The sequence below is a fragment of the Anoplolepis gracilipes genome, chromosome 4 (assembly GCF_047496725.1).
Source record: "Anoplolepis gracilipes chromosome 4, ASM4749672v1, whole genome shotgun sequence".
In the NCBI taxonomy this organism is placed as follows: domain Eukaryota; kingdom Metazoa; phylum Arthropoda; class Insecta; order Hymenoptera; family Formicidae; genus Anoplolepis; species Anoplolepis gracilipes.
Genome location: NC_132973.1, coordinates 9,761,791 through 9,785,971, shown reverse-complemented (window position 1 = coordinate 9,785,971; position 24,181 = coordinate 9,761,791). Strand labels below are relative to the sequence as shown.

Sequence of the window (24,181 nt, the reverse complement as noted above, 5' to 3'; positions counted from 1 at the left end):
TCGTGTGCGAAACTTTTCGAAAGGGTATGTAGGATGAAAACGCGCGCGATACCTCAATAGGGGTAGGGGAAGAAGGAAATTCCGTTATAACTACCGTCTTAAATCGACTACTAATCCGTGAAAGTACGCGAGTACCGTTCTTATTGGAGGGATAAAAATCACGAGCAATCCTGCTGGTTACGATTAGGGGATGAGAAGAGAATGTGTCTCAGAGACGGGCTTTGAGAAAGTTATAATGTGAGATCGCGAACAAGGATCGGGGAGCCACTAAGAGAGAGAGAGAGAGAGAGAGAGAGAAAGAGAGAGAGAGAGAGGGGGGGTGAGAGAGGGAGGTAGAGACGAAAGGGGAATGGGATATACCATCCCTCGGGGATCGCTTTCGCCCTAATCGTTCGCGTCTTTAACCTCGATTGCTGGTAACCCACGCGATCGTTACCTCACATGTTTCTTCGCCCCCGCTCTCTGTGGCACTTAGACTTTTTAGTTTACACAACATTTCATGATGGCCGATACCGCGAACTGGAAGGAGAAAAAAGAAGCGAGCTAAAAGTTTTCGTGATGTATTACATCAATACGGTTAGGAGCGAAAATTTAGTGAAATATATTAATCTGGCAGAAATGTATATAGTATATATATATATATATATATATATATATATATATATATATATATATATATATACACTCAAAAAAATAATCTTGCAACTTGAACAAAAATTTTCTAGGTGTAAAAAATTAACTGGAACAAATAAATTATTAGCAAATACTGTGATACTCCATATATTTTGCACTTAATCGATTTAAATGACAGAGACAGAGTTTATATCCGCGCTATTAGTGTAATTTAGACAGAAAATTTTTCTCTGATGCCTATCTTTAAGGCCCGTCAAGACCTGGCAATTATATTTATGATTAATATTTGACAATGGGATCTAAATTTTCTAGAGATATTGCTAGAATATTGCTGCTATAAATTCTATACGTGACAAACAATATTCTGACAGATACAAAAAGTAGCGATAATTTTTAATTGAGACGTCTAGAAATCTACCTACGTTAGGCAAAAATTTTTTTGAGTGTAGATTAATGTATTTTACTAAATAAATTAATACATATTGATTGATAAATTAATATAATATTGATTAATTATTCATTATTAGTGATTAATATATTTCACTATATTATACTGTCACTATATTAATATTAATTAATTTAGTTCACTCATTACATCACATTACATACACATTCTAAAATAATATCAGAAATATGAGTACTATCATAATTTACACGGAGAACATTTATAGTATAAAACATTTTACTGTACAAAATATACATTTTTTACAATTATAGTGAAGTTAGGATATAAGAATATTTATTATCATAAAAATTGCAAATTTATGCGTTTAGTTTGTACATCAAAATTTTTCAGAATATAATTACAATACATATTCTTTATAAAAATATAAAACGCATATATAATATTATTGAGTAATTAAAAACATTGTGATTTATAATGTTAGTTCCATGATTAGAAGATTGTGTTGTAATATTTACTTGAATCATTTCTCCGTGTATTTTTTTATCTATTTAAAAATTCCAGGAAATTGACGAAATTGAATTTTTGTTGAAAAATCGCAAGGAAGGTCGGTGGAATAATGTCCCAAAAGAAGGACCGATTGGATAGTGGCGTCTGGCATAAGGAGCAGCGGAGCCATGAGTTACGAGGACTCGGCAAGAGAAAGAGCAAAGTGGTGGGGTGAGGCGTGTGGCGTTGTTTACCCTTTATTTATGACGAAAGTTTGGCCAGATTTCACGAAAGCACAACCCCGAGGTCGGTTAAAGCGTGCAGCCTCGGTCACGGGGGGGTCGCGTGGGGAGACTGGCGGAGAAATTGTAGGGTCGAGGTACCGGAACGAGACTCTCTGTGCGAGTACCGCGAGAAAAGAGAGAGAGAGAGAGAGAGAGAGAGAGAGAGAGAGAGAGAAAACGAGAGAGCGAAACCGGAGGTATATGCGGCGAGGCCTCTCATGTGCGGTTATTCGTTAATGTCATTCTGCGAGCTTCGTGTCTAACAGGCTGCCTAATTCGAAGAGACTAATTTTCACGCGTGTAAAACCGGCCGCGACCGCCGCTTTTATCCTCTCTCAATTTTAAGAACGTTATTTATTTATACACACTCTTCCTCCCTCTCCTTATTTTACTCTTTTCGACTCTTTTCGTAAGGTCTTGAATATACATATCTCTCTCGTCAGCGGAATCAGGGCCAACAACTTTTTCGTAATGCTTTAATATTCAGGACATCGACTTTCTTTGCGCAGGTGCGTTTCGCAGACTCCTCTTCCACATTCACTTTCACGATTTCACTGGTACGATGCAAAAAAATAAAAATTATACCGTGTGGGTAAAAAAGAATTGCAATATTCAGACTAGATACGGACACTACTATTAATCGTTACCGCGATTAAACAAATACATTGATTAAAGGGCAAACAGAATTGCGATTATTATATTGACGTGATTTCTTTCCATGTTTTTCGCTAAGTATTTTCTCTTTTTTTTTTTTTCTTTTTTACACCTGCAGTCACGTGCTTTTCACTCTTGGTAAGTCACACGTGCAAACGGATGTTTATCAATTATCGAAAGGAAAACAATCTTAAATATATCTAACGATATCGTTAAACATCGGTCGGGAGAATTAACCCTCAGAAACGTCGAAGAGCGGACGTTAATAATTGGTCACGTGTTTCGCAGAATCCAATTGGAGGTGAAGTGGTCCTTGATCCAGCGCGTGTGCTAATTGGGAGCGCAATTAAAAGCGTCGGTACGTACGTGTCGTCGCAAAAGCGAATATACGGACGCCCGTATTTCTCGCCCGTCAAAATGAAACGCAGCCTCACACGTGCAATAGGAAAAGAAAAGAGAGAAAAAGAGAGATAGAGAGAGAGAGAGAGAGAGAAAGAGAGAAAAGGAGAGGGATAAATGGCGGGGTTGATGCGTGCAAGTGGAGAAGAAAAAGAAAGAAATGCAAGAACGCCGCCGCAGCGTCGGTTAATTGAGTCTGCCTGACACGAGAACCGAAAACAAAACGTGTCAGCGGGTCGGTTGTGTCACGCCCTCCCCCTCGTGTCTGTTGCACTCAAGTGCATCGCGAGAACGGAGTAGTCAGTCGTCGCCTCCCTCCTACCTTCCACCCCCTTTCAATTATCCGTCTGTCTCGTGTCGATAAACGTCTCGATCTATTTATTTATTTTTTTTTTTTCCCACACACGTATTTTCCATTAATTAATATGACGGTAATACTTCAATTACTGTTGCCTCGCGTCTTTCATTTTTCTTTAAGCTAGTCATTGTGACTGTCGTGTCACAACGAAGAGAAATTTAAGTCGGTTTATTTAAAGATGTATATATATTATATATACTTGGCTTATCATTATGATAGATATTAATCTTAATATAGAGGAGACAAGGTTTATTTAAAAATATTGGACGCTTTATTCCCTATATTTCATATAAATTTATAAAGTAATATTCACTATCTCTCGGTGTTTTGTTTGTTGGAGCTATCGAGGATTGCTTTATATCGACAAGCGCGCGTACCGTCACCTTTTCAGCGCGGCTTTTCCGTTAAAGCTATACTTCCGTAGAGAAATGCTTCTGGGCAGAGCGAGAGAGAGAGAGAGAGAAAGAGATAGGATAGGAAAGTTCAACGAAAGGTAGAAATTGCGTTGTATTCTCGCATCGGGGCAGTTGCCGTGAACGAGGAAATTGCACGGCGCATAGCCGTGCATCCTAAATATTTACCTGGCTCTCGCCGTTACACCGCGCGCAAATATTCCATTTGCGACCATGAAAACACGCGCGAGTCGAGCTTCCACGACGGCCGGCTTGTTGTGATACTCGAGACGGATTCAATGATGCCGTTGACGTTAAAATGTCATAAAGCGGGATGGACGAAAACGTTATTTGCCGTTCCCGCAAATTACTTTTCTCGGGGCGCGCGAGAGGAACCGGTACGGTACAAGTAACACGAAAGCCGAGAATATATACTGACATGTATTGCTCTATCTTAGATGTACTGTCTGATTACCGTTACGTGGTTTAGCTCACGCTAAAGCTCGATCGACTTGTCTATTAGAGCGAATTGCGCATAAATGCACTTTGCGATAAAGCGTTTTTAGGGGAGGTTTTTTTCGAAATTACCAAGTCGCATAAAAGTGATTTCGTCTCGATATACATATATATATATATATATATATATATATATATATACAGAGTGTTTCTAAACATGCGCAAAAAGTTTCTAGGGAGGGATAATTCCTTGGGTAATTTTCTGAAGAAAAGTTCACGTACATTAAAATGTCCCAACAGCATAATTTTCGAGTTACAGAGTGTTAACAAAAGGGGTTTCAAAAAATATATTTTGACAAAAATAAAATTAAACAAAATTATAGAAACTGTTGACGAAATGACCATCTCCATCTGCAGCCAGGAGACACGAATCTATATTCTTCTTCTCATTGATTGATAATTACGTTAAAAAATATTATACCAGCTGTATTACTTGATTGTTTTACATGATGTAACTATGCAATTTCTTAAATCCTCAATACTTTGAATCGGGGTGATATAAACGAAGGATTTAAACGAAATTATTCAAAAGAAAAAATCCAGGATTTATAATTCTCAAAGGATCACGCGATTTGAGTTTTTTCTTTTCAAAACTTTAACACCCTGTATCCCGAAAACTAAGCTGTTTAGGACATTGATGTATAGGAACTTTTCTTCAAGAAATTACCCAAGGAATCACCTCCCGAATTTCTTTGTACATGTTTAGGAACACCCTGTACACGTACGTGCACACACGTGTCGAATTCACCGACAGCTATATGAGTTAGCGCGCTTCTAATGAAAGCCCCTTGCCCGCACAATAGTGCGACGCCAGCAGCAAGTTTCTACGACGCGGGCGCAATTCGTACGGTTACTTTGAAGAATATCTCAAGTCGGACAAAGTTTCGGGCGAAGCCCGGGCCAACGGTCAAATTAATGTGCAAACTTCAACGGTAATAGTTGTTTCCCTCGGAGATCTTAACTATCGAGTCGATCGCCAGACTCCTCCCCTTCTACCCTTCCGGCAAGTTCATTAAACGCCACGGTATATATTATGAGCTTCTTTGTGCCATGATCTCGCGATAGCGAATTCTAAGCAGGCGGATTTTGCCGGCCCGTTTTGCGAAACTGAGGACACGCTAATTTTCGTGCTAATTTCCCTGGCGGAACTTTAGGCCACGTACAAGGTCTTGACAGACGTGTGTGGAAAGGATAATGGCAGAGGTGGAGGTAATAGCAAGAGAATCTCTCTCTCTCTCTCTCTCTCGCTCTCTGTCTCTCTCTCTCTCTCTCTCTCTTTCCGACCCGGATATATCTGGAGATGCACAATACATGAATGTAATCCGAGAGTAGATATGGTGTTTCAACCTAAATAAGCGCGCAGAGCGTAATTCATATGCCCTATGACACATACAAACACAAAATACATCTTCAATTTACGTTTCATCTATATACATATTAATTATCATAAATAATATATCGCCTGCAAAGGGAAAATTAACAGTTTTAGTCAGAGTTTACGCGATAACAAAGTTAACTGCTTTTGCAAAAGAATAAAAAGTCTTAAAGAGACTCGTAACAGATTAATTTATTTTATAACTCAGGATCTCTTTTCACGACAAATATGGAGAAAAATTAAAAGTAAATGAGTGTGAAATACGAAAGAAAAAAAAAAAAAAAAAAAAAACATTATTGTATATAAATATCTATAATGCACCCGCGTTTTAAAAAGTTCAGGCTAATATTAATTACTCGCTGTAATTAAATTTAATAGAGACTTTATACCGCGACAAGCTTAGTAAGGTATCGCTCTTGCTACTGGGCTACATAATGTCCAGCGTAACCGGATCACGAAGGAGAATGTTCTTCTGCCTGTGTTCGTGTTCGCTTGAAACAGAGATTCCCAACTGATGTTTCGTGAACCTTTAGCGAGTTCATAAATATATTCCGTGCGATCTGCATTCGGGAAATTAACATTTATAGTCCAGATATTTTTAGTAGATAATAATATACACGTAAAGGTATTTCTAACTTTTTTATCGGCCGCAATTTTAGATTGATCGCGATAAATATATGAAATAAAGTATTATATAAAGAAAAATATAAAAGAAAATTTTTTTAGATTGGAAAATTAATTAAAAATGTTTATAATTTATATACACAAAAGTATCGACAATGATTAAATTTCTTAATTTTTGACTTTCACCAACACCTTTAAACTCTTACGTTTTTCTTATTTGATATTATTATTATAAATTACAAAACCAAATTTGACACATTACTTTTTAAGCAGAAATTCGATTACACGTTATCGTTTTGACGCCTAATAATAAATAATTTTGCTAGCGAAAAGGTAATCTAAACTCCAGTAAAATTTCGTCAACTCTATTAAAAAAAAATCCGATTCAACACCTTTCTCTTCCTTGAAATATACATAAAACTGGTTTGAAAAATTCCGACAAAAATATATATCGCATTAAAAGAGGTTGGAAACCGCTGCTGCTCTAAAGCAAGAGGAATAGATCAGAAAGAGGTGGCTATAGACAAGAAGCGAGCACTACGTTGCCTGGAGGCAAGCAGGTGCGCAGCATCCTATCGCTTCTCCTCAGCGACGACGCTTGCTCAACTAGCGAATCTGTCCGCTTCGTGTATGCATGCCGTCTCGGTAAGAAGGCTTGCCCACAACCGAGATCGTATTATAGAACTGGCCTTTATGAACAAGGGACGTCCGAGTTTGGGCAAATTGAGTCGCACGAAATATCGTAAACAAATATCCACAGTTTTCGATAATCACCATTCAAAAAGTAATCTATTTTCGGATATTTACACGTAATATAAATACATATTTCAATTTATATAGTAATTGCTTTTGTTTATATGTAGCAGTTTTAATGAAAGATGAAATTATTTTTATGATGAGATAAAATAAATCGACTTTTTTCATGTTTTCCAATTTTTTTTTTTTTTTTTTTTTATTTCAGCAATGTGTGCGTATAAAGAATACATACTTCGCAGATACCCTTTTTTTTTTACACGTTTTTTTTTTTTTTTGTTGAACTTACCACAAATTACAAAGTAAGATGCTTTTTTGTAGCGAATACTTGGAGAATAATATCAGTAGCATTGAATTATAACGGAAATCCATTTCCGATGATTACGTAAAGGTTGTTTTGTAAGGAACGGAACGGATTGCTGGTATAGAAACTTTGAAAGTGCCACTTTATATGAATTATTATATGCATTTTAACTAAAATTTCAATATCGTTGTAAAGGCATTCACATAAATGAAACAACGTAATGTGTGAACTTACTGTGGTCATTCGAAACCTGTAAAACCGGCTAAGACGGCTTAGCAGGAGCGTAATGGCGGCTCGTTGTCGAGAAACTCGTCGAAAGGTTTCAATAGTAATACGATCACGATCTTTTTCGTAAAATGTGAGGTCGTATCGTGGATAAATTGGCGACGGTATAGTTCGAATAGCATGTGTGCGAACGCCGATGAAAAATGGAAGTCACCGTATTTTATATCTGAAATTAAATAGAGAATATAATTTTTTATTTTATTCTATTTATTTATTAATTTTATCGATTAATTGTCGCATATTTATTTATTCCTGATCTCGCAAGGAATTTTTCTCTTCGTTTATCGCTCGAAGTGCATTATTGGCGCTTGAATACCTTTCGAGGAAGAAATTTTTTTAAATAAAAAAATGCATCGCTAAAATTAAAATCCTTTGTCGGATATCACGTGGATGCCCATGTTACAAGAAACTGACATTTCGGCGCGTTATTTTTTGGTTTCTCGATTCGCAGAAAGAGAAATGAGTTCTCTTTCTTCCTCTCTCTTTCTCCCGTTTCCTTTTACATTCCTACCTCTGTTTATCGCCATGAAGGAATCTGAGCACAACCGACAAACGGACGATCGTCGATTGTATCATGGAGAAGCTGGCGCAAGTCGGTCCAGGTGCATTCGCCGCTGCGGGAAACCGCAAACACCGATGCAGCAGCAGTTTTACCGCGTGCACGAAAGAAAGAACGAAGGAGTGCAGCATGGGACATGGGCGACACGAACACGAGGGAAGAGAGGATGGGAAAAAGTAAGCGAGGTGTATACTTATATAGCTACCTATATACGTCGCAGAGAACAAAAGCGGCGTAATCGTGCGCCTTCCCGAGTAAAACGAAAAAAAAAGAAGAATAGATCGCCGAGATAGATATCAAAGGCGCACAAACTTTTAATGAATTAGAAAGACAAGCTAATCCATCGTCGCGAACGCCTACGTGATGCATTAAAAACGCTTATTCAGCACTTCTCCCTCTCTTCAAGGATCCGTAATGTAGTAGTAACAATAGTGTGGGTCTCCTCTTATATTCTTTTTTTTTTCCCCTATCCATGTTCTACTTACAATTAAGCAATCTCGCTCGCGATAAAACTTAACTTTCAACTCTTTTAGCAATTCTTGCGCCACAGGGTGTTTTAGGTCGATATTTTTATCTCGTCGATTTAAAAAAAAATATGAACAAAGTCTGATGATTACTTTGAATGGAGTCGTAAAAATGCATTTAAATCAACGGATTAATAATAAATCCGAAATAATAAAGCATGTTGTGAGAAATGTTGAATGATTTCGATATTAATCAGATATCTTTATTATCGTTGGAGGACAGGGAGGATTGTTGGATTGTGTTTATCTTCGAACCGCCTCTCTTGGCTGTACCTTGGCGCTGATTTTGCTGCGCTAACAGGTTCCACGGTCAGTCGGAGACGGCAAATTAGCCGCTGGACGGAGCAGGATCGAAAAGGGAGAGGGAGAGGGAGAGGGAGAGAGAGAGGGAGAGAGCGAGAGCAGGCAGATGCAGGATTCTTGGCAGGGTCAAACCTCCCGGCAATCTTCCGATGCCGCTTATACCTCGCCCGGGCCCTTCTCCGCTTCTGTTGCCGGCTGCTCCTCTCTACTTCTCTCTTCTCCCCGTGGCAAAAAATCATGCGTACATGTGCACACAAAGACCCCTGGAATAAGGAGGGCGAGGTAGATCGACGAGATTGAGAAGGTGGGGTTTATACGCAGGTCGAGCAGGTAGGAAAGATACGTGGCGGTAACCGGTTCTCTTCCCTCGCGCAGACTCCGGACAGGTTCCTGAACCGGTCCAGGCCAGTTCGCGAGTCGCCGATCGCGTGTTGTTCGCGTGGCCGGACGTGGCCGAGGCTCGGCGGAAGCGCCCGAGTTGAAACATTACACAAATTGCGCCATTATGTGTAATGAGTCTAGAAAAAAATGCCGGATAGAGATCGAGATGCTGGATGATGATGAGCGAAGAACCTGCAGCGCCGGCAGATCGAGAAAGAGAGATAACGAAATCGCGGAACACGTACAATTAGAATTTCGTGAATCTTTCAGATACTCAAGCATCACGCCATTTTCAGTTCGATAGTAAAAGAGAGCGTCTTGAATTCGTTGTCGTATAAAGATTCGAGATGTTCTGCCATCATTTCAAGTATGTACACGATACTTCAATTTTTCAGAAGATTTTCCAGGGACGATTTCTCAAAATATACAATTGCATTTGTATGCATTTGTATGCATTTGTACGCATTTGTACCATCCTTTTTCGTAGAATGATGCTTATAAATATATCTATAGATGAATCTATAAACCTCTCGCCGCTCTGCGAAACACGCATTATACATATATGAGGCCGTTACATGTACTTGCACACTGCAGTTTATGTGTGTGCGAAATTTAAAGGGTATTAATACTTCGAATTTTCTTTAAGTATAATATGACGCATGGGAGAAACACAGCAGCACATCTCGCCAATGTATCTCACCGGTATCATCCGCAACGCTCTCCACCATAATTTTCTGCAATATAGTGCCATATCCTCTCTCGCTGATGTATTGTAACCGGTATCCTATCGAATCAAGCAGGTGGCTCGACAGGCTCCCTTATATTTTGACGATTAGTTCTGGACCGAGCTTCTTCTCGAAGGACGGACTCCGCTCTGCCGCAACACCTTTCTCTTATCCAGGGCCGCAGCTTGATATTTAATACTTAATATCTCGTATAAATGAATACTACAAAATTCTAAAAATATACACGATATCCATAAAAGTTTTGCAAAATAATTTATAAAAAAATAGCTTGTCAAATTAATTTACAATATCTGTTGTAATGTTAAAGTCATAATATATTGAAAATATATATATATCGCGTTCAATCTTGCTCTTCTTGATTATTTCTTCAGTCTCCTGTAATAAAATATATTGCTCGAAATAATTAAGAGAATACATCATTCAACAGATTCTGTAGTTTAAACCGAGTAACAAGAAGTGAAAAGATAAAATATCATATTTTATGAATCACTTTACTTAAAAAAAAAAAAGAAATATCTAAAATATTAGATATCTTCAAAATAATGTAGGAATCGAAAATAACGATTCATTAATCGTTTCTAGTAATATAATATATTTTGTATATATGCTTCAATGAATGAATTTACAGCATCATACTGATATGACTTACATATATGTTGATGACACATTAAATTGCCAAAATTTAATATATATATATATATATATATATATATATATATATATATATATATATATATATATAATGTATATATATAATTTTAATTTAAGGGTTATTATTAGTTATAAAATACATATAGTGGCAATATTTACAACTAATAATAATAACCTTAAATTAAAATTCTATTATTAATCTATCCAACTTTAACTGAAGAAACTTTAGTTTTTTAACTCTCTTTATAAAGTCTAATTTACGAAAAGACCTCTTTATGAATTGCTTATAACTTGCAAATTATTGATGCCTCAACATTTTCATTGAGAAAAAGTCCCCAAAAATCATACATAAAATATATATAAGACTTAAGAATTAAACAATGGTATACATTTACATAATGTATAAAATGGTAATCTATTATATATGAAATAGGTATTATTAACTTCTTACATATAAAATGTTATTTATATCAAATATAATTTAAAATTTCTAAATTAAGATATATCAAATATAATTTAAAATTTCTAAATTAAGTAATATCTACATATTTTATATATAAAAAGTAAATAATATTCATTTTATATATAATAGATTACCATTTTATACATTATGTAAATATATACCATTATTTAATTCTTGAGTCTTCTAAAGGTACTGCATCTCTTTAGCATTTTTTCATAATTTTCCAATTTTTTCTCTAAATTAATTATAAAAGATAAATAATTACAACTTTTACGAGATTTGTTGTCACAATAGAATTTGTAACATTAAAAGTACATAGTGTTTTCTTCAAAATTCCATAAAATTATTATAAATAAGTAACAGAACTTCTAGAGAGGGGAAGCTTGCTTGAAAAATAAAAAATATATATATATATATATATATATATATATATATATATATATATATAAAAGGGCTTAAAAGAGATTGAAGTCGCTGATAGATAACGAATAGATTTTTAATTTCTTAATGGATTCGCCATACACAGGAATCAGGAAGATTATCGAGCACTTCTTGGTGGAATTCCTCCTTCTACCATGAACGACATGCGTCCCTGGAAAAACGAGACAGCCGCCGGTCATCCTGGTTGCGGCGTTGGCCGCCGGGTCGACCGGACCCCGACGTCGACGGTGTAGCCTGTGCGTGCACTTGCCGCGAGGGAAAGGTGGATGGCCGCGACCTTGATGCGCGTGGTTCTCGCGTGCCCGATCCCTCACGAAGTACCACGAGGACGTCCGAAGCCCAGGATCAAAGTCTGTGTGTATAGGTACGTGGTTGTTAAATTATCTCTCGCGCGTTCCACCTCCCGATCTCTTCTCCTCTCCTCTCCTCTCCTCGCTTGGAACTTTTCTTCTATACAGCTTCCTATCCCCTTCTCTATACGTCGCGCGCGTCTCATCTTTTTCTTAGCTCTTCTCTTCGCAAAGGTACGCACTTATACACGTGTAGTTGATATATGTGAGATCTCACGGAAGCTGGAACGACTATCGCTACGCTCTTGAGCTCCGGTGCTAGTTCTACGATGAGACCGGTATCTCGACTTAACCAACCAGTCATCCGAGGCAACCAGTGTCTCTCAACGCCTCTCGTCACTGAAATGTCTCGATAATATCGCTCGAATGGTTCCTATAAATTGCAATTTTAGGCATGCGGTTCATCTTGCGAATTATATAGGTATATTGCTAAAAACTGAAAACGCGATGTTTATCAAAGCTATTGATCGCTACGTATTTTATCTAATTTTCAGTCAATTGATAAATTTTCTATGAAAGTCCCGTATGCAAGATTATGCTTTGCATTTTCAATAAGAATATGTCATTGATTTTATTTTATTTACATTGAGGATATAAATATCTTGTAGTTGTTGGACAATTACTTTGAAAAATGCATTGTAATCTATGTATCTGGAAATATGAAAACTTTGTTTTAAAGATGGAAAAATGTCTATGACATTCATGTAATATGTGTATTATTTATCTGTAATTTTTCAAAAGTATGATGAGATGCACTTAATTGCATTTTATATATACCCTTGACAATATAATTACCTTTATAAAATTTATTATCAAAATGCGACAAAACTTTGAATAGTCTCTCTTGAATTATAATTTGTTAATGAAATTATAATTTATTATAGTTTTGTCATCAAAGTTTTTTGTTCTCTGTAGTGAAATTTTTCTAAGGGAGTAAATTGTGAATAGCCATCGCGTGCATGGTTGTATTACGGGTTGCCTATGAATTAGGGGTAAAAGTTTTTAATCTTTCAAAGTGAAAATGAAATTTTAATTACAGGTCTGTATTTAAAGTATATTAGGCTACAATAGATTGTTCCGAGCGATAGTGATAAATTATAAAAAATGCAAACAAAAAGTTATTGAAATCAAAATTCATTTACATTTGATTTAAATAATCTTTAAGAAGTTTGTAGTCAATAATCATTTGCAAAAAAATGATTAAAGTCAAAGCAATATGCCAAAAATATTTTTAGATAACGATTTAGCATCAAAACATTAACATGCATTTTTGCACGTATATATATTTTACGCACGTATATTATACATATATTTTTTTTCTGCAAGAACTGACATAAAATGATAAATATCTATAAAAGTAAAAAAAATCGATTACTACATGGTCAGGTTTCAAAAAGGTAAAAAGATCGTATACTTTAGAAATATATTATATAGGAAATACATATAAATATATACAAGATATATAGAAAATAAAAAATTATATTTTTTTATCTTAATAACTTTTTTTCATTAATATTCTTTGGTAAATTATTCTTATATCACGCAAAGTATATTATATATCTTGAATAAATTAAATTATTTGTCAAACTTGCTACTTGATGATTCAGTAGTTGATGTAGAAAGTTCTTGAATATAGCTCAGTTTTTTCTTAATAGACTCTTCTTCCATAATTTTTTCCTCATCTTTGAGATCTGTAATAAGTAATGTATTTGATACTTTAAAAGATGATTTTCTTATAATTTTGATACAAAAATTATACAAGTAAATTTGACATATGTAATCGTAAAGTTACTTACAATCATTATCAGTCTTAATATCTTTCTCATCCTCTATATCATTCTTATCATAATTGTCATCCATATCTTCCTCTTCATTTCCAAGATGTAGATATGACAATGTGCACAAAAGTGTTATGAAAAACAAGATTGTAGCAATGCCAACAATGGCTGATAGAATTGGCCAATAAAACATCAAGTAACGTAGTCCTGCTAAGTGAGCATTTATTGAGAGGTTAGCAGAATAAAATTCAATGTGTCTTGATTGGATTTCAATAAAAATAATTGTCACTGGATGATTCTGGAATATATAAATTTGTCAATATAAATCATAGAAATATCTTGTAAAACTGTAGAACTAAATTATAAAGAAAAAAATTCTATTGGAGGAAAAATTATTACCTGATCTTCTTCAAAGTTACTGAATAATTCAATGATAACATCTTGTTTCTCTTCAACATTTCCAAAAATCATCATGGGAGAAAATGTAAGAGTTGTAAGTGTATGCAATAATGTGCTACGATAATGTAACATTGCTGATTTACACGTATGGTCTACAAGAAACCCATCGCGACTATGCATGTGAGCGCAGACCATGAACATACCTGAAAATAAAAATTTCTTACATTAATTTCTAAAACAGAATATTTTAACGATAATATAGAAACTTTACCAAGCTGTTTGTTGGCTGGTGACTCTGGCATTTCCAGATGCAAATTTACTTTATACGGTTGACCAATCATCAAAAGTTGTTGCTTCTTAGTCAACTGTACATGAGCTTGTGGAAAGCTGCATACTCCTCTTTCTTCATTGCATGATCTAAAATAAGTAGTCAACAATAAGATTTAATAATTCAGCCTAAATTTTTTTTAAATTTAAATTTCAATTAGATAATTATTTTATATTAATATTAATTTACAGATAAGCATTAGAGATACTTCTCTATTGTTACTTATTATTACTATTATTCTAAACATCTAGTAGAAGACCCTTTTTTCTTAGACTTTGAATATTCCTTATTCATTATTGTGTCATACATTAATGTTTAACTATCTTATAAAATAGAGAATCATAAATAAAACTTACTTGAAATTCATATTTACAGGTCGCATGTATGACATACTCGGCATGTAGGCATAGTAAAAGGCTGTATAAATAAATATGGATAACCATACGACAAGAATAGCGCTAATAACAATGATACCACCGCGAAAAACCGTATCTTTGGCAGACTGAACACTTTTTCTGGTTGTCCTCCTTATTTTGAACCATTTTTTAGTAATGTCACGAAATAATCTTGAGAATATCATTTTGCAGTCACATATACGACGATAAAATCACCTGTTAAAGATATTTAGTTGCGTGTTCGATATCCGATGTTACATAACAATGTTAAATCGTTTTTCAATCGATTTGTGATAAATTTTTGTTTCTCATAATTTTCTCATTTGCATTTTATCGCAACACTGGGCATTGTTTGAACAATTAAAAAGTCCTTTTGAAATGTCGAGGATGAGACGAAATAACAACTGACGATGACTCATGTGTATTTGACATTGTAGTGAGATAATCGACCGTCGAATATTCTCGAAAATTATACGAACATCAACAAAGCGTTTTTATATCTTCGCGCTTCATAAACATCAGGAAAGGTTATGATTGAAAGAACGCAAACAAATGCTACGTTCGCAACCTTCGAGAGAACTTGTATCGATCTTCCAAATCCTTGACGTGTGACGTTACTAGGGATTGTGTCCGAAAAAACTTCCTCGGGAGTAAAAGTTTGATTGACCAATCAAAGACAGAGATTTTTGTTTCTTTCATCCTGATTGGTCAATCAAACGTTACTCTATTCCAGTGGATTTTGGAACGCAAACCAGACTAGAGATATCAAGGTTACTAGGGCCTTTCTCTTTCTGTTATAGGAACATTCGCGTCGCACAGAAATATAGAGAACTTAGTTTTCTCGACATTGGCAGCACTAACTCTGGAACGCGCTTTCGCTGCACGAAACCACCAAGCTTGAGTCGTAGATTTCTGAGTAAGTGTAGATTTTTCCATTTGATTACTTTATTTAGTATTAAAATATGATACGGCGTTATCTTTAACAGTCACAATGTACGCAATAATTATTATTGAATTCTCGTGTTTGCGGGATATTGACTCCGTTTCTATCGGAGGTTGGAAATCAAATCTGGAAATTTAAATTGGTGTAATGATTTTTTATCTCTCACCAAATTGTATCCAAGAAAAATTATTTTATCTCACAAAATTATAATAATTTAAATAATATATATAAATATAAATAAATAAAAATATATATTTTATTATAAAAAATAATTTTATCCCGCGTCAATTCTGCAAGCAGCAAAATTTGAATCGAGATTTTAATCGTATTACTTTACTTTGAAATATATTTTTCTAATAACTTTGACGCGCAATTTGTGAAAAATTATTAAAATTGGGAGCTCTCTAGCAAGACAGTGTAACACAGTGTCCATTATAGTGTCAATATGAAACACACTGATGTATTCTCTCCCATACTAGCGGACATTATTACCATGTGTTTTACTGGAAAGCTTCCAGCATCGCTTTTATAGATTTTTTAAATTATTTTTTAAGAAAGTTTCGTAAAGAAATGCGATATGTCTTTATAAACACGTCAAATGTAAAGGGGAAAAAAATTAGTGGAGAAAGCCGTAGGAGATGAACCGAAAGGCACAAGACCAGTCGGCCAACCGGAAGTCGTGTGAAAACCGTACCCGAATCGTTGGTTTTTCGCGGTCGAAGAATGAACCGCGTAAAGAATTTTTTTTTTTTTAGTGGTTAAACGTCTGTTAAATAAGATGAATCCCACACTATCCTGCCGACCTGACCGGGTGTACATAAAGAATTTTTCTTCCCTCGCAAAACAAAGTCTAAATATTCTTACATCACGGCGACTGTTAATAGTATTTTGAAAAGGAAAAACGACAATGTTATTACCTTACAGAAGAAAAATCTTTTTTTAGTTTTTCTCTTATTTCCAAAAAAGCACTTTTATACTATAATTTAAATAATCATCAAAACTCGATATGCAAATTTGAAATATAAATTGATTCGCACCGATCTTTTTTACAGATCTATTTTAATTTTAGAATTATGAATATGTTTCAGAAATCTAAAAAAAAATCTGTTTAATTGTGTTATACACAATTGCAGATAAGGCCGTTATAGAAAAGAGTATACTAGAAGATAATATCTTCATTGGAATCAAGGACGAGGTGATTATCTACAAAAATTACATGTAAGAATTATAAAGCATTAATCTCTTGATAACCGTTATTTATCTATATATATTAACGTAAGTACGCTATTTTTATTGTGTGCTCGACATTTTGCACTACTATTATTGTTCTACTAATCTTTTAAATTCATGATAGCGCTTTACATAATATTTTAATTGCTTGCTATTTTCTCTTTGGGTGAGTAATTACGAAATAGGGTCTCCTCTTCTAGAAAATAATCTCGCAATTGATCCAACTTCATACAGTGTTCTTCTGCAAATTAAATTGATAAATATTAATTAATTTTTACAATTAATAAAATTATTATTGTGTAGAAAAAAAGATTTTTTAGAAAAATTATGGAAAATAATTCTTATAAAGTTGCATATTTACTTAAAAGAATGTATTAAGCGTAGCTTCTGCAAATATTTCGTAATTAAAAAATATATTTACTATGAAGGTTTGCGACATAGTCCAATTCTCCATTATAGTCTTTCGGCAAACACTCGAGCGGTATATGAGAATATATGTCAGAAACATCACCGGTATGAACATGAAGCTAGTAAAAGTAAAATAAAAATTAAAATGAATTTTTTTATATAACTGATTTGCGTCAGACGCATAGAATGCGATCATAAATTTTAAAATAAATTTGTCATTTGTGTATTAAAAAAGATAATAATTATTAAATAAGATAATTCTATGTAACTTTGTGGTATCGATACGCATATTTACGCGTATGTAAATCTATAATGATACTGTTTACAATTCTATGACCCTGACGGTATAGTCGACTTTAAAAGTTTGCAAGTTAAATTTAAAATAGCAGTAATAAAATAACTTAATTCATAAAATTTATAATTATCAAATTTAAAAACTACTTTGTCAAAATTGGTTGTAATTAGGTGAGCCAAATTACCATTTCGTAAAGTTCTCGCTTCATAAACGGTCTGATGAGTGCGAGAATTTTGTCCATGAACCAGACCGCGTTCAACACGTGGATGGCCTTAAGCCTGACCGGCATGGCATCCTGAAGATATTCAAAAAACCAGCGAATACTATTTATCGACAGTTTAGCCAAGTGACCGAGTCTCACGTTTTCCATGTCGAAGAGGAAAATATATCCCGGTGAGCAACCCTCTGTATATAGACTCGCCTCAGTGGACATCAGCAGTAGTTTGATGCCGTCATTGAACATGTATTGGGAGGGTCGTGAATCTGCCAAACGATGAAAAATTATACGGGAACCATTTCGATCTGGCTTGGGAAGCGGTATAAAGTCTCTGCAACACAAGAAGACAACGGAATAAACTTTACATTTTTAGTTCAAGTTAAATTCTTATCTATAACTTAATATTTTTCTTTTAAAGATAGGCATGTAAAATTCAATCGAATATCGTTACTATTCACGTTTATTTGTGTTAATTAGTTTTATCACTGTAATTTTCTTGCGTTATGCAACTACGCATATCACAGATAATATTACCGAGGAAAAAACTGCAAAAACTAATTTCAAAAGAAAACATAAAAAATACATTGTTTTTATATTTATTAAAACAAAAATAATGTATTTTTATGCTTTCTTCTGAAACTATTTTTATAGTTTTTTTCTCAATGATATCAGCTGTAATATCTTGTGATTATACAATGCGCATAAGCATAAAGTGTCATCATCAAGCGTGCAATTTGTATAGAGAATATTGAATAAGAAATGAGAGGTATATTGAAAAAAAAAGGAGACATTGATTGATCGAAAGACAAAAATCACATGAAGTGTATTTTACACAAATGAACGCAATGCTATTGTATTAAAATAAAGACTTGTTTTGTCTTAAGCAGCTCGCGTTGAATTAACGAATTTGACCTGTATAAATAAATGCTAATTATTCTCTTAAAATATTACGAAAATAATACATTGTGATTTTTCGTAGCCTTGATTGCAAAGACGATTCCATATATATAATACAGTTAAAAAATTAAAACGTGAAAACAAGTCTGCTGTTTTTTACTGACTCGTGGAAATTAATAAATAAAGATTATATTTATTAATGGAGATCGATTAAGATACAGAGATAAGAACGTACAAAACTTTCAAAGAACGTTGCAAGTATTCGCGTTTTGGATCTCTGTCGTTAAAAAATTCCGGAATCGTGGATCGCATTCTGTAATATGCATCCATGCATTGTTTCGTAGATGCCAAATCAAAATAACAACTGTGCGCAAATAATGCCAACTGTTCTTTAGGAATTTTTGGAAGATCTTGATCATCCGCCCACTTTTGCAGACTCTTTAAAAGCTCGTCTGTGATCTCCGGATATCTCCTTTGGGATTCCTCAATTGTGTGACCAAACTTCATCCTATAAAAAAAAAACGTAATAACTTTATTAAATATTTTACGGAGATTACATAATCTGTCGAGATTGAGGCAACACTTTTTTTCTTCTTTTAACACTTAAACATGCGATATAATGAAACGAACAAAAAACTCGCGGAACATAAAGTCGAAATGCCGATTGCAGTCCGTAAGTTTACTGAGTAATGAGACTTTCACTATAAACGTAAGAATTGTGTCGCGTAAGAGAGTAATTGATGTGTAAATTTGCTCGAGTTGCGTCATAATACTTTTACACGTTCCGGCGCCTAGATTCTAATTAAAATCATTTCGTGTATTTTATCGCGAAAATAGTGTTATAATATTGAATTTAAAGTAATAATATTGAAATCAAAATAGTGTTGTTACGTTGAATTTAAAGAAAGTCTTCTATTTTGCAAAATTGTTTACAACACATGTAACGACATTATTTTCGATATAATATGAAATTTTTGAAATTTTAATTACAAAAATATAAAAGAATCACAAGTATAATGTTTTTATGCAGGATGATTTTAATTCGCGAGTTATATTAAACAGTTTTTCTTTTCACATACCTGTGGAAAAAAGTAAGAAACGTTGTCGAAGAAGATCGCGTTGGATATTCAAATCACAATATTTGCCCGTGTAAAAACAAATTTATTTTTCAATAGAATGATGACGACACTCGTTTCATGTACACTTTGACAAGTCAATTTTCTTGCTTCCTAACGTACACTATTCTAAAATGTATTTAAGAATGTATTCTTTTAATGAGTTAATATTATATATATATATATATATATATATATATATATATATATATTATATTTTTTAAAACAAATTATAACAATAAATTATATTTTTTTTAATTTGCCAACTTAAACAGCTTGACAAAATTAACACGTACTACAGTTCACACTTTCAAGAATTGAATACACTGCGCAACTGCGCGTTTCTCTCGTTTTGACTCGCGCCGCCGATAATCTCATCAAGTATTGTACATTGGCCCGTATGGTAAAGAAAAATATCCCCGCTCATATGCATCAAAAACCGGTTGCTTGCGCTCTTACATAATGTCAGATAAATAAACGATTCGGTCTCTTTACGAGTGGCCGTTGTGAAAAAAACCCGAAACTTGTTATTTCGAAATATATCAATGACTATAAGATACTGCAAGAAAGATGTCCTATATAGATTATTTATGAAAAGCTGAATAGAATAATAATTGAAAATGTAATATACAATATACATAATAGAATATATGAAATATAATTTAATAAAATATTCTATTAGTCAACATAATAGAAAATAGAATTGACTAATATTGTATAATAGTTTCTTTATATTTTATGCTTTTGTTTTTAACGTTTCTGTTTCTTTTCTTATTGTATATATATTTATATGTATATTGTACTATATATCTTATATGTATTTTTAAATCGAAAATATATTTGGAAAAACTCACTTTAGTAACTCGTGTGCTGATTGTGAGATGTAGCAATTATGACAGAAAATGATTACCTGGCAACATTTTGTTGAGAGTGAAAAATGCGAAAGGGAAAGTGTGTGTCGATTGGCCGATATTATTGACGTACAACTTTTTTTCTGGTAAAGTTTACCCGGTCAAAGTTGTTTTCTCTCAATCCACGTGATTAATCCACGTGCGGAGAATTTTTATTTCTCTTAAAAATCAATTTTATACAAAGGTTTTCAAGAAAACATTAAATCATGTAATAAAATTTGACAGGATGTCCGCGATAGATCCTGAAATATCTCTTTTGCACTATTAAAAATATAGTGCATTATAACAAATTACTAAATAATAAAATTAAAATAATTAGGCAATGGAGAGCCGACGCGGTTGTAGAGCGTGAAGTAATATTTCAAACGATAATTTAATTAATTATTTATTCATGATCTATCCGTTTTGGACTCGTTTCGATAAAATAAAACAATGATATAAGATAAAATAAAAATAATAATAATAGAAGAATATGATAATAGTACAAGAATATGATAAAAAAATTATAATACATACTTTCTCATCAAGATGTTCATAATATAAATTATTTTAGCCAATCCTCACGAATGCCTAATGCAAGAAGCCTCCTAAACGGTACCAGACGTGAGAAGGGATGCACACTAATGAAAGTAAAACATATTTTTAAACTGTCAAGAAAAAATTTTAAATATAATTGAAAAAACGAACCAGAGGCAACTTATTCATACCGAGAAGAACAGCAGAGGCCAGACGAACAATCGATATGTAAATGATGGAATTTAACGAATTCGAATAAACGTTCAATGTCAAAAAACATACCACACAACAATAGATTCTAATATACAAAAGACACGTATCAAAACAATGATATTTCAAATCTTGGAAAGTCTGTCAATAATTGTTAAACAAGATTTGTTTAATTTTACAATATCGCTCTGGAGAATCAAGGCATTTTTCTGGCATTTTATATGAATTATCTCAGATATTAATTTTTTCCCCAGGAACGATTCCTTTAAGGTTTCAACATCGTCAAGCTTAAAAATCTCATTTAACGATCTATGACTATCAATGACTAAAGGATTAATGAACATATGAAGAATTATACTTTCGTCATTGCTATTTATAGATATTGTTAAGTCATGTTTTTAATTTTCACGACGTTGAAATCTAGCATGAGGAATCATTCTTAAGGCCAAAGAATCAAAGAACATGAAGAATCATACTTCCGCCATTGCTATTCATATATCGTTCATGTTTTTAATTTTGACGGCGTTGAAATTTTGGATGAGAAACCGTTCCTAGGAGAAAGATTATATCTGAAATGATTCACATAAAACGTCAAAAATGCCTTGAATTTCTAGAGCGATAGACTGTAAAATTGAACAAATCTTGTTTTACAATTATTGATTATCTTTCGCAGATTTAACTTAATATTGTTTTGATACGTGTCTTTTTGTATATTAGAATCTATTGTTTTGTGAACTGTGTTTCTTGACATTTAACGTTTATTCGAATTACTCGTTAAATTCCATCATTTACATGTCAGTTGTTCGTCTAGTCTCTGTTGTGTTCTTCTCGGTCTGAATAAGCTATCTCTGGTTTATTTTATCAATTATATTTATAATTTTTTGTTAAAAATTTAAAAATATACTTTACTTTCATTAGTGCATCTCTTCTGACGTTTTGTACCGTTTAAGAGGCTTTTTGCATTAGACATTCGTGAGGATCGGTTGAGATAATTTATGTTATGGACATCTTGATGAGAAAGTATGTATTGTAATTTTATTATCATATTCTTGTACTATTATTGTTATTTTTATTTTATCTTATATCATTGTTTTATTTCAAGTCACTGAAGAAGACTCGAAAGGAGTCTAAAACGTATGGATCATGAATAAATAATTAATTGAATTATCATTTGAAATTACTTCACGCTCTACATTCTTCGCCTCTTCATTACTTAATTATTTTAATTTTATTATTTAGTAATTTGTTGCGTAAGCCCTTAATTTAGTTAGTTTAAATTACTAAATACTAATTATTAGTAAAATTTTGATTGACTGACGACTAGATATGGGGCATGTTTGATTGAAGACGAATCACGCGGTTTAATGATCAATTGAAGGCTTCGAATTACTCAATGAGAACACGTCGATAGCAGCTACTCGAAATAAGAGTTTCATAATGCAAATTGCTCAATTTTGATGGACAGACACATTTTGCGTATATAATTGTAAGAATGATGCTTAATCCTGTATACAATTTTCAATTTTGCTGTCATCATTTCAATATCATCATTATGTAACTTTGAGAAAAAAATTTGTTGAATTGGAAGATAAATTTTTTTTAATAATTTGATTTCAAGACAGAATTTATAATTAAATTGTATTAAAAAGGTCAGAAGAGAACAAATAGGATTTCCGATTATACTATTAATCAAATTATTCTTTATGTTGAAGGATAAATAGGTCAAGCAGCATCAGCTTTCATCAAATGCCTGTACATCTGGTTGATGAACGACGATCAGGTAGCGCAAGGCTACCTGACAAGAATGAGCACGTAGGGCACGCGGGCGCGAGTAAGGGAGGATCGGCGGAGGGTGCGTTCGCCGGCGTTGCGCTGGCTGGAGAACAGGTACTCATCGTAGGCGTCGTACGTTCATTGATAAGCGTATAACACCCCACACCTTAAACCCGCGTGACGTCACTGGACGCATGCGTGGCCTCGCATCGAATCCTGAATCGCAATGATGCCCATTGGCGTCGCATCGCGTCCAGTTTTTTCATTTTACATCGCGTACGTGACAAAAATGTCTTCTCGCATACAAATTTATTTAATTATGCAAAATATATCGTTATGATTAGAAAATGTTCATAGATGTTATTTAACTTATATATATCTAACTCCTGTATACAAACTTTAATTATATATATATATATGTGTGTGATAATTATAATCATATATATATAGAGTTAATCATATATATATAGAGATAGAGTAATAATAGAGTCATTGAGTCATTATATATATATATATATTACTCTATCTCTAACTGCATGTCAATAATATATTTTTTCTAGGAATCGATTAAACGTTTCCATTTTTTTTGTTATAGATTATAAAAGTCATAGAATAAAAAATGTGACGAAATTTTCATACTCTTGGGGGCTGATTGAAATAATTAATGGCCCCGCCATTGTCTCATAAAGTTTCCGACCTGAAGATTTCTAAAATTTCTGATGGACAAGGTTAGTAAGTCTTTGGTAATATCTGGACAGACTCGTTTTAAACTGCGAGAAAAGTATTGTCATTTTTTGCGCAAAAATTTTAGACAACCGTATATATGCGTACGACGCAACATTAAATTGGTTTTCTGCATCTTTGTAGAACTCATGCCTC

At 33.6% G+C, this 24,181-nt stretch overlaps 2 protein-coding genes and 2 long non-coding RNA genes across 7 annotated transcripts in view; 1 reads left to right on the top strand and 3 right to left on the bottom strand.

The window, feature by feature from the left end:
- LOC140665332 (uncharacterized) overlaps positions 1-23,397 on the top strand; it is a 73,304-nt gene extending 49,907 nt beyond the window's left edge. Inside the window, exons 3-6 of the long non-coding RNA XR_012046585.1 lie at positions 11,623-11,901; positions 15,588-15,703; positions 16,819-16,948; positions 23,242-23,397. This is a non-coding gene — a long non-coding RNA (uncharacterized lncRNA). The remainder of the gene's footprint in view (positions 1-11,622; positions 11,902-15,587; positions 15,704-16,818; positions 16,949-23,241) is intronic.
- On the bottom strand, positions 7,293-8,128 carry LOC140665333 (uncharacterized). The gene is made up of 3 exons (XR_012046586.1): positions 7,981-8,128; positions 7,419-7,635; positions 7,293-7,354 (listed from the first exon to the last, which is right to left on the bottom strand). It is a non-coding gene; the product is annotated as an uncharacterized lncRNA (long non-coding RNA).
- On the bottom strand, positions 13,297-15,335 carry Seipin (lipid droplet biogenesis associated protein seipin). Its single transcript, XM_072890987.1, has 5 exons — positions 14,749-15,335; positions 14,336-14,481; positions 14,065-14,267; positions 13,684-13,963; positions 13,297-13,578 (listed from the first exon to the last, which is right to left on the bottom strand). Exons 1-5 carry the CDS (start codon positions 14,970-14,972, stop codon positions 13,463-13,465), a joined length of 969 nt encoding a protein of 322 aa, XP_072747088.1. The 5' UTR covers positions 14,973-15,335; the 3' UTR covers positions 13,297-13,462.
- LOC140665330 (alpha-tocopherol transfer protein-like) lies at positions 16,970-21,423 on the bottom strand. Of its 4 annotated transcripts, XM_072891313.1 has the most exons (9): positions 21,320-21,423; positions 20,747-20,963; positions 20,189-20,451; positions 19,857-20,021; positions 19,013-19,285; positions 18,025-18,211; positions 17,848-17,958; positions 17,382-17,487; positions 16,970-17,201 (listed from the first exon to the last, which is right to left on the bottom strand). In XM_072891313.1, exons 5-9 carry the CDS (start codon positions 19,282-19,284, stop codon positions 17,101-17,103), a joined length of 777 nt encoding a protein of 258 aa, XP_072747414.1. In that variant the 5' UTR covers position 19,285; positions 19,857-20,021; positions 20,189-20,451; positions 20,747-20,963; positions 21,320-21,423; the 3' UTR covers positions 16,970-17,100. The 4 variants fall into 4 exon arrangements, with proteins under 4 accessions (XP_072747414.1, XP_072747415.1, XP_072747412.1 ...); XM_072891314.1 differs by having other exon boundaries at positions 17,322-17,487; positions 17,848-18,211; XM_072891311.1 differs by having other exon boundaries at positions 17,848-18,211.
- Positions 23,398-24,181: the final 784 nt, after the last annotated feature.

Excerpts from the sequence above, each read along its gene's own strand:
- LOC140665330 (XM_072891311.1), bottom strand. The coding sequence starts at position 19,284 with ATGAAGTTTGGTCACACAATTGAGGAATCCCAAAGGAGATATCCGGAG. Across the intron at positions 17,488-17,847 it reads AGCGAGAACTTTACGAAATG|CTTCATGTTCATACCGGTGA; the intron begins GTAATTTGGCTC and ends TACTTTTACTAG. Across the intron at positions 17,202-17,381 it reads CTATGTCGCAAACCTTCATA|AAGAACACTGTATGAAGTTG; the intron begins GTAAATATATTT and ends TTTAATTTGCAG.
- Seipin (XM_072890987.1), bottom strand. The coding sequence starts at position 14,972 with ATGATATTCTCAAGATTATTTCGTGACATTACTAAAAAATGGTTCAAA. Across the intron at positions 13,964-14,064 it reads GTAACTTTGAAGAAGATCAG|AATCATCCAGTGACAATTAT; the intron begins GTAATAATTTTT and ends TATATATTCCAG. Across the intron at positions 13,579-13,683 it reads TATTAAGACTGATAATGATT|ATCTCAAAGATGAGGAAAAA; the intron begins GTAAGTAACTTT and ends TACTTATTACAG.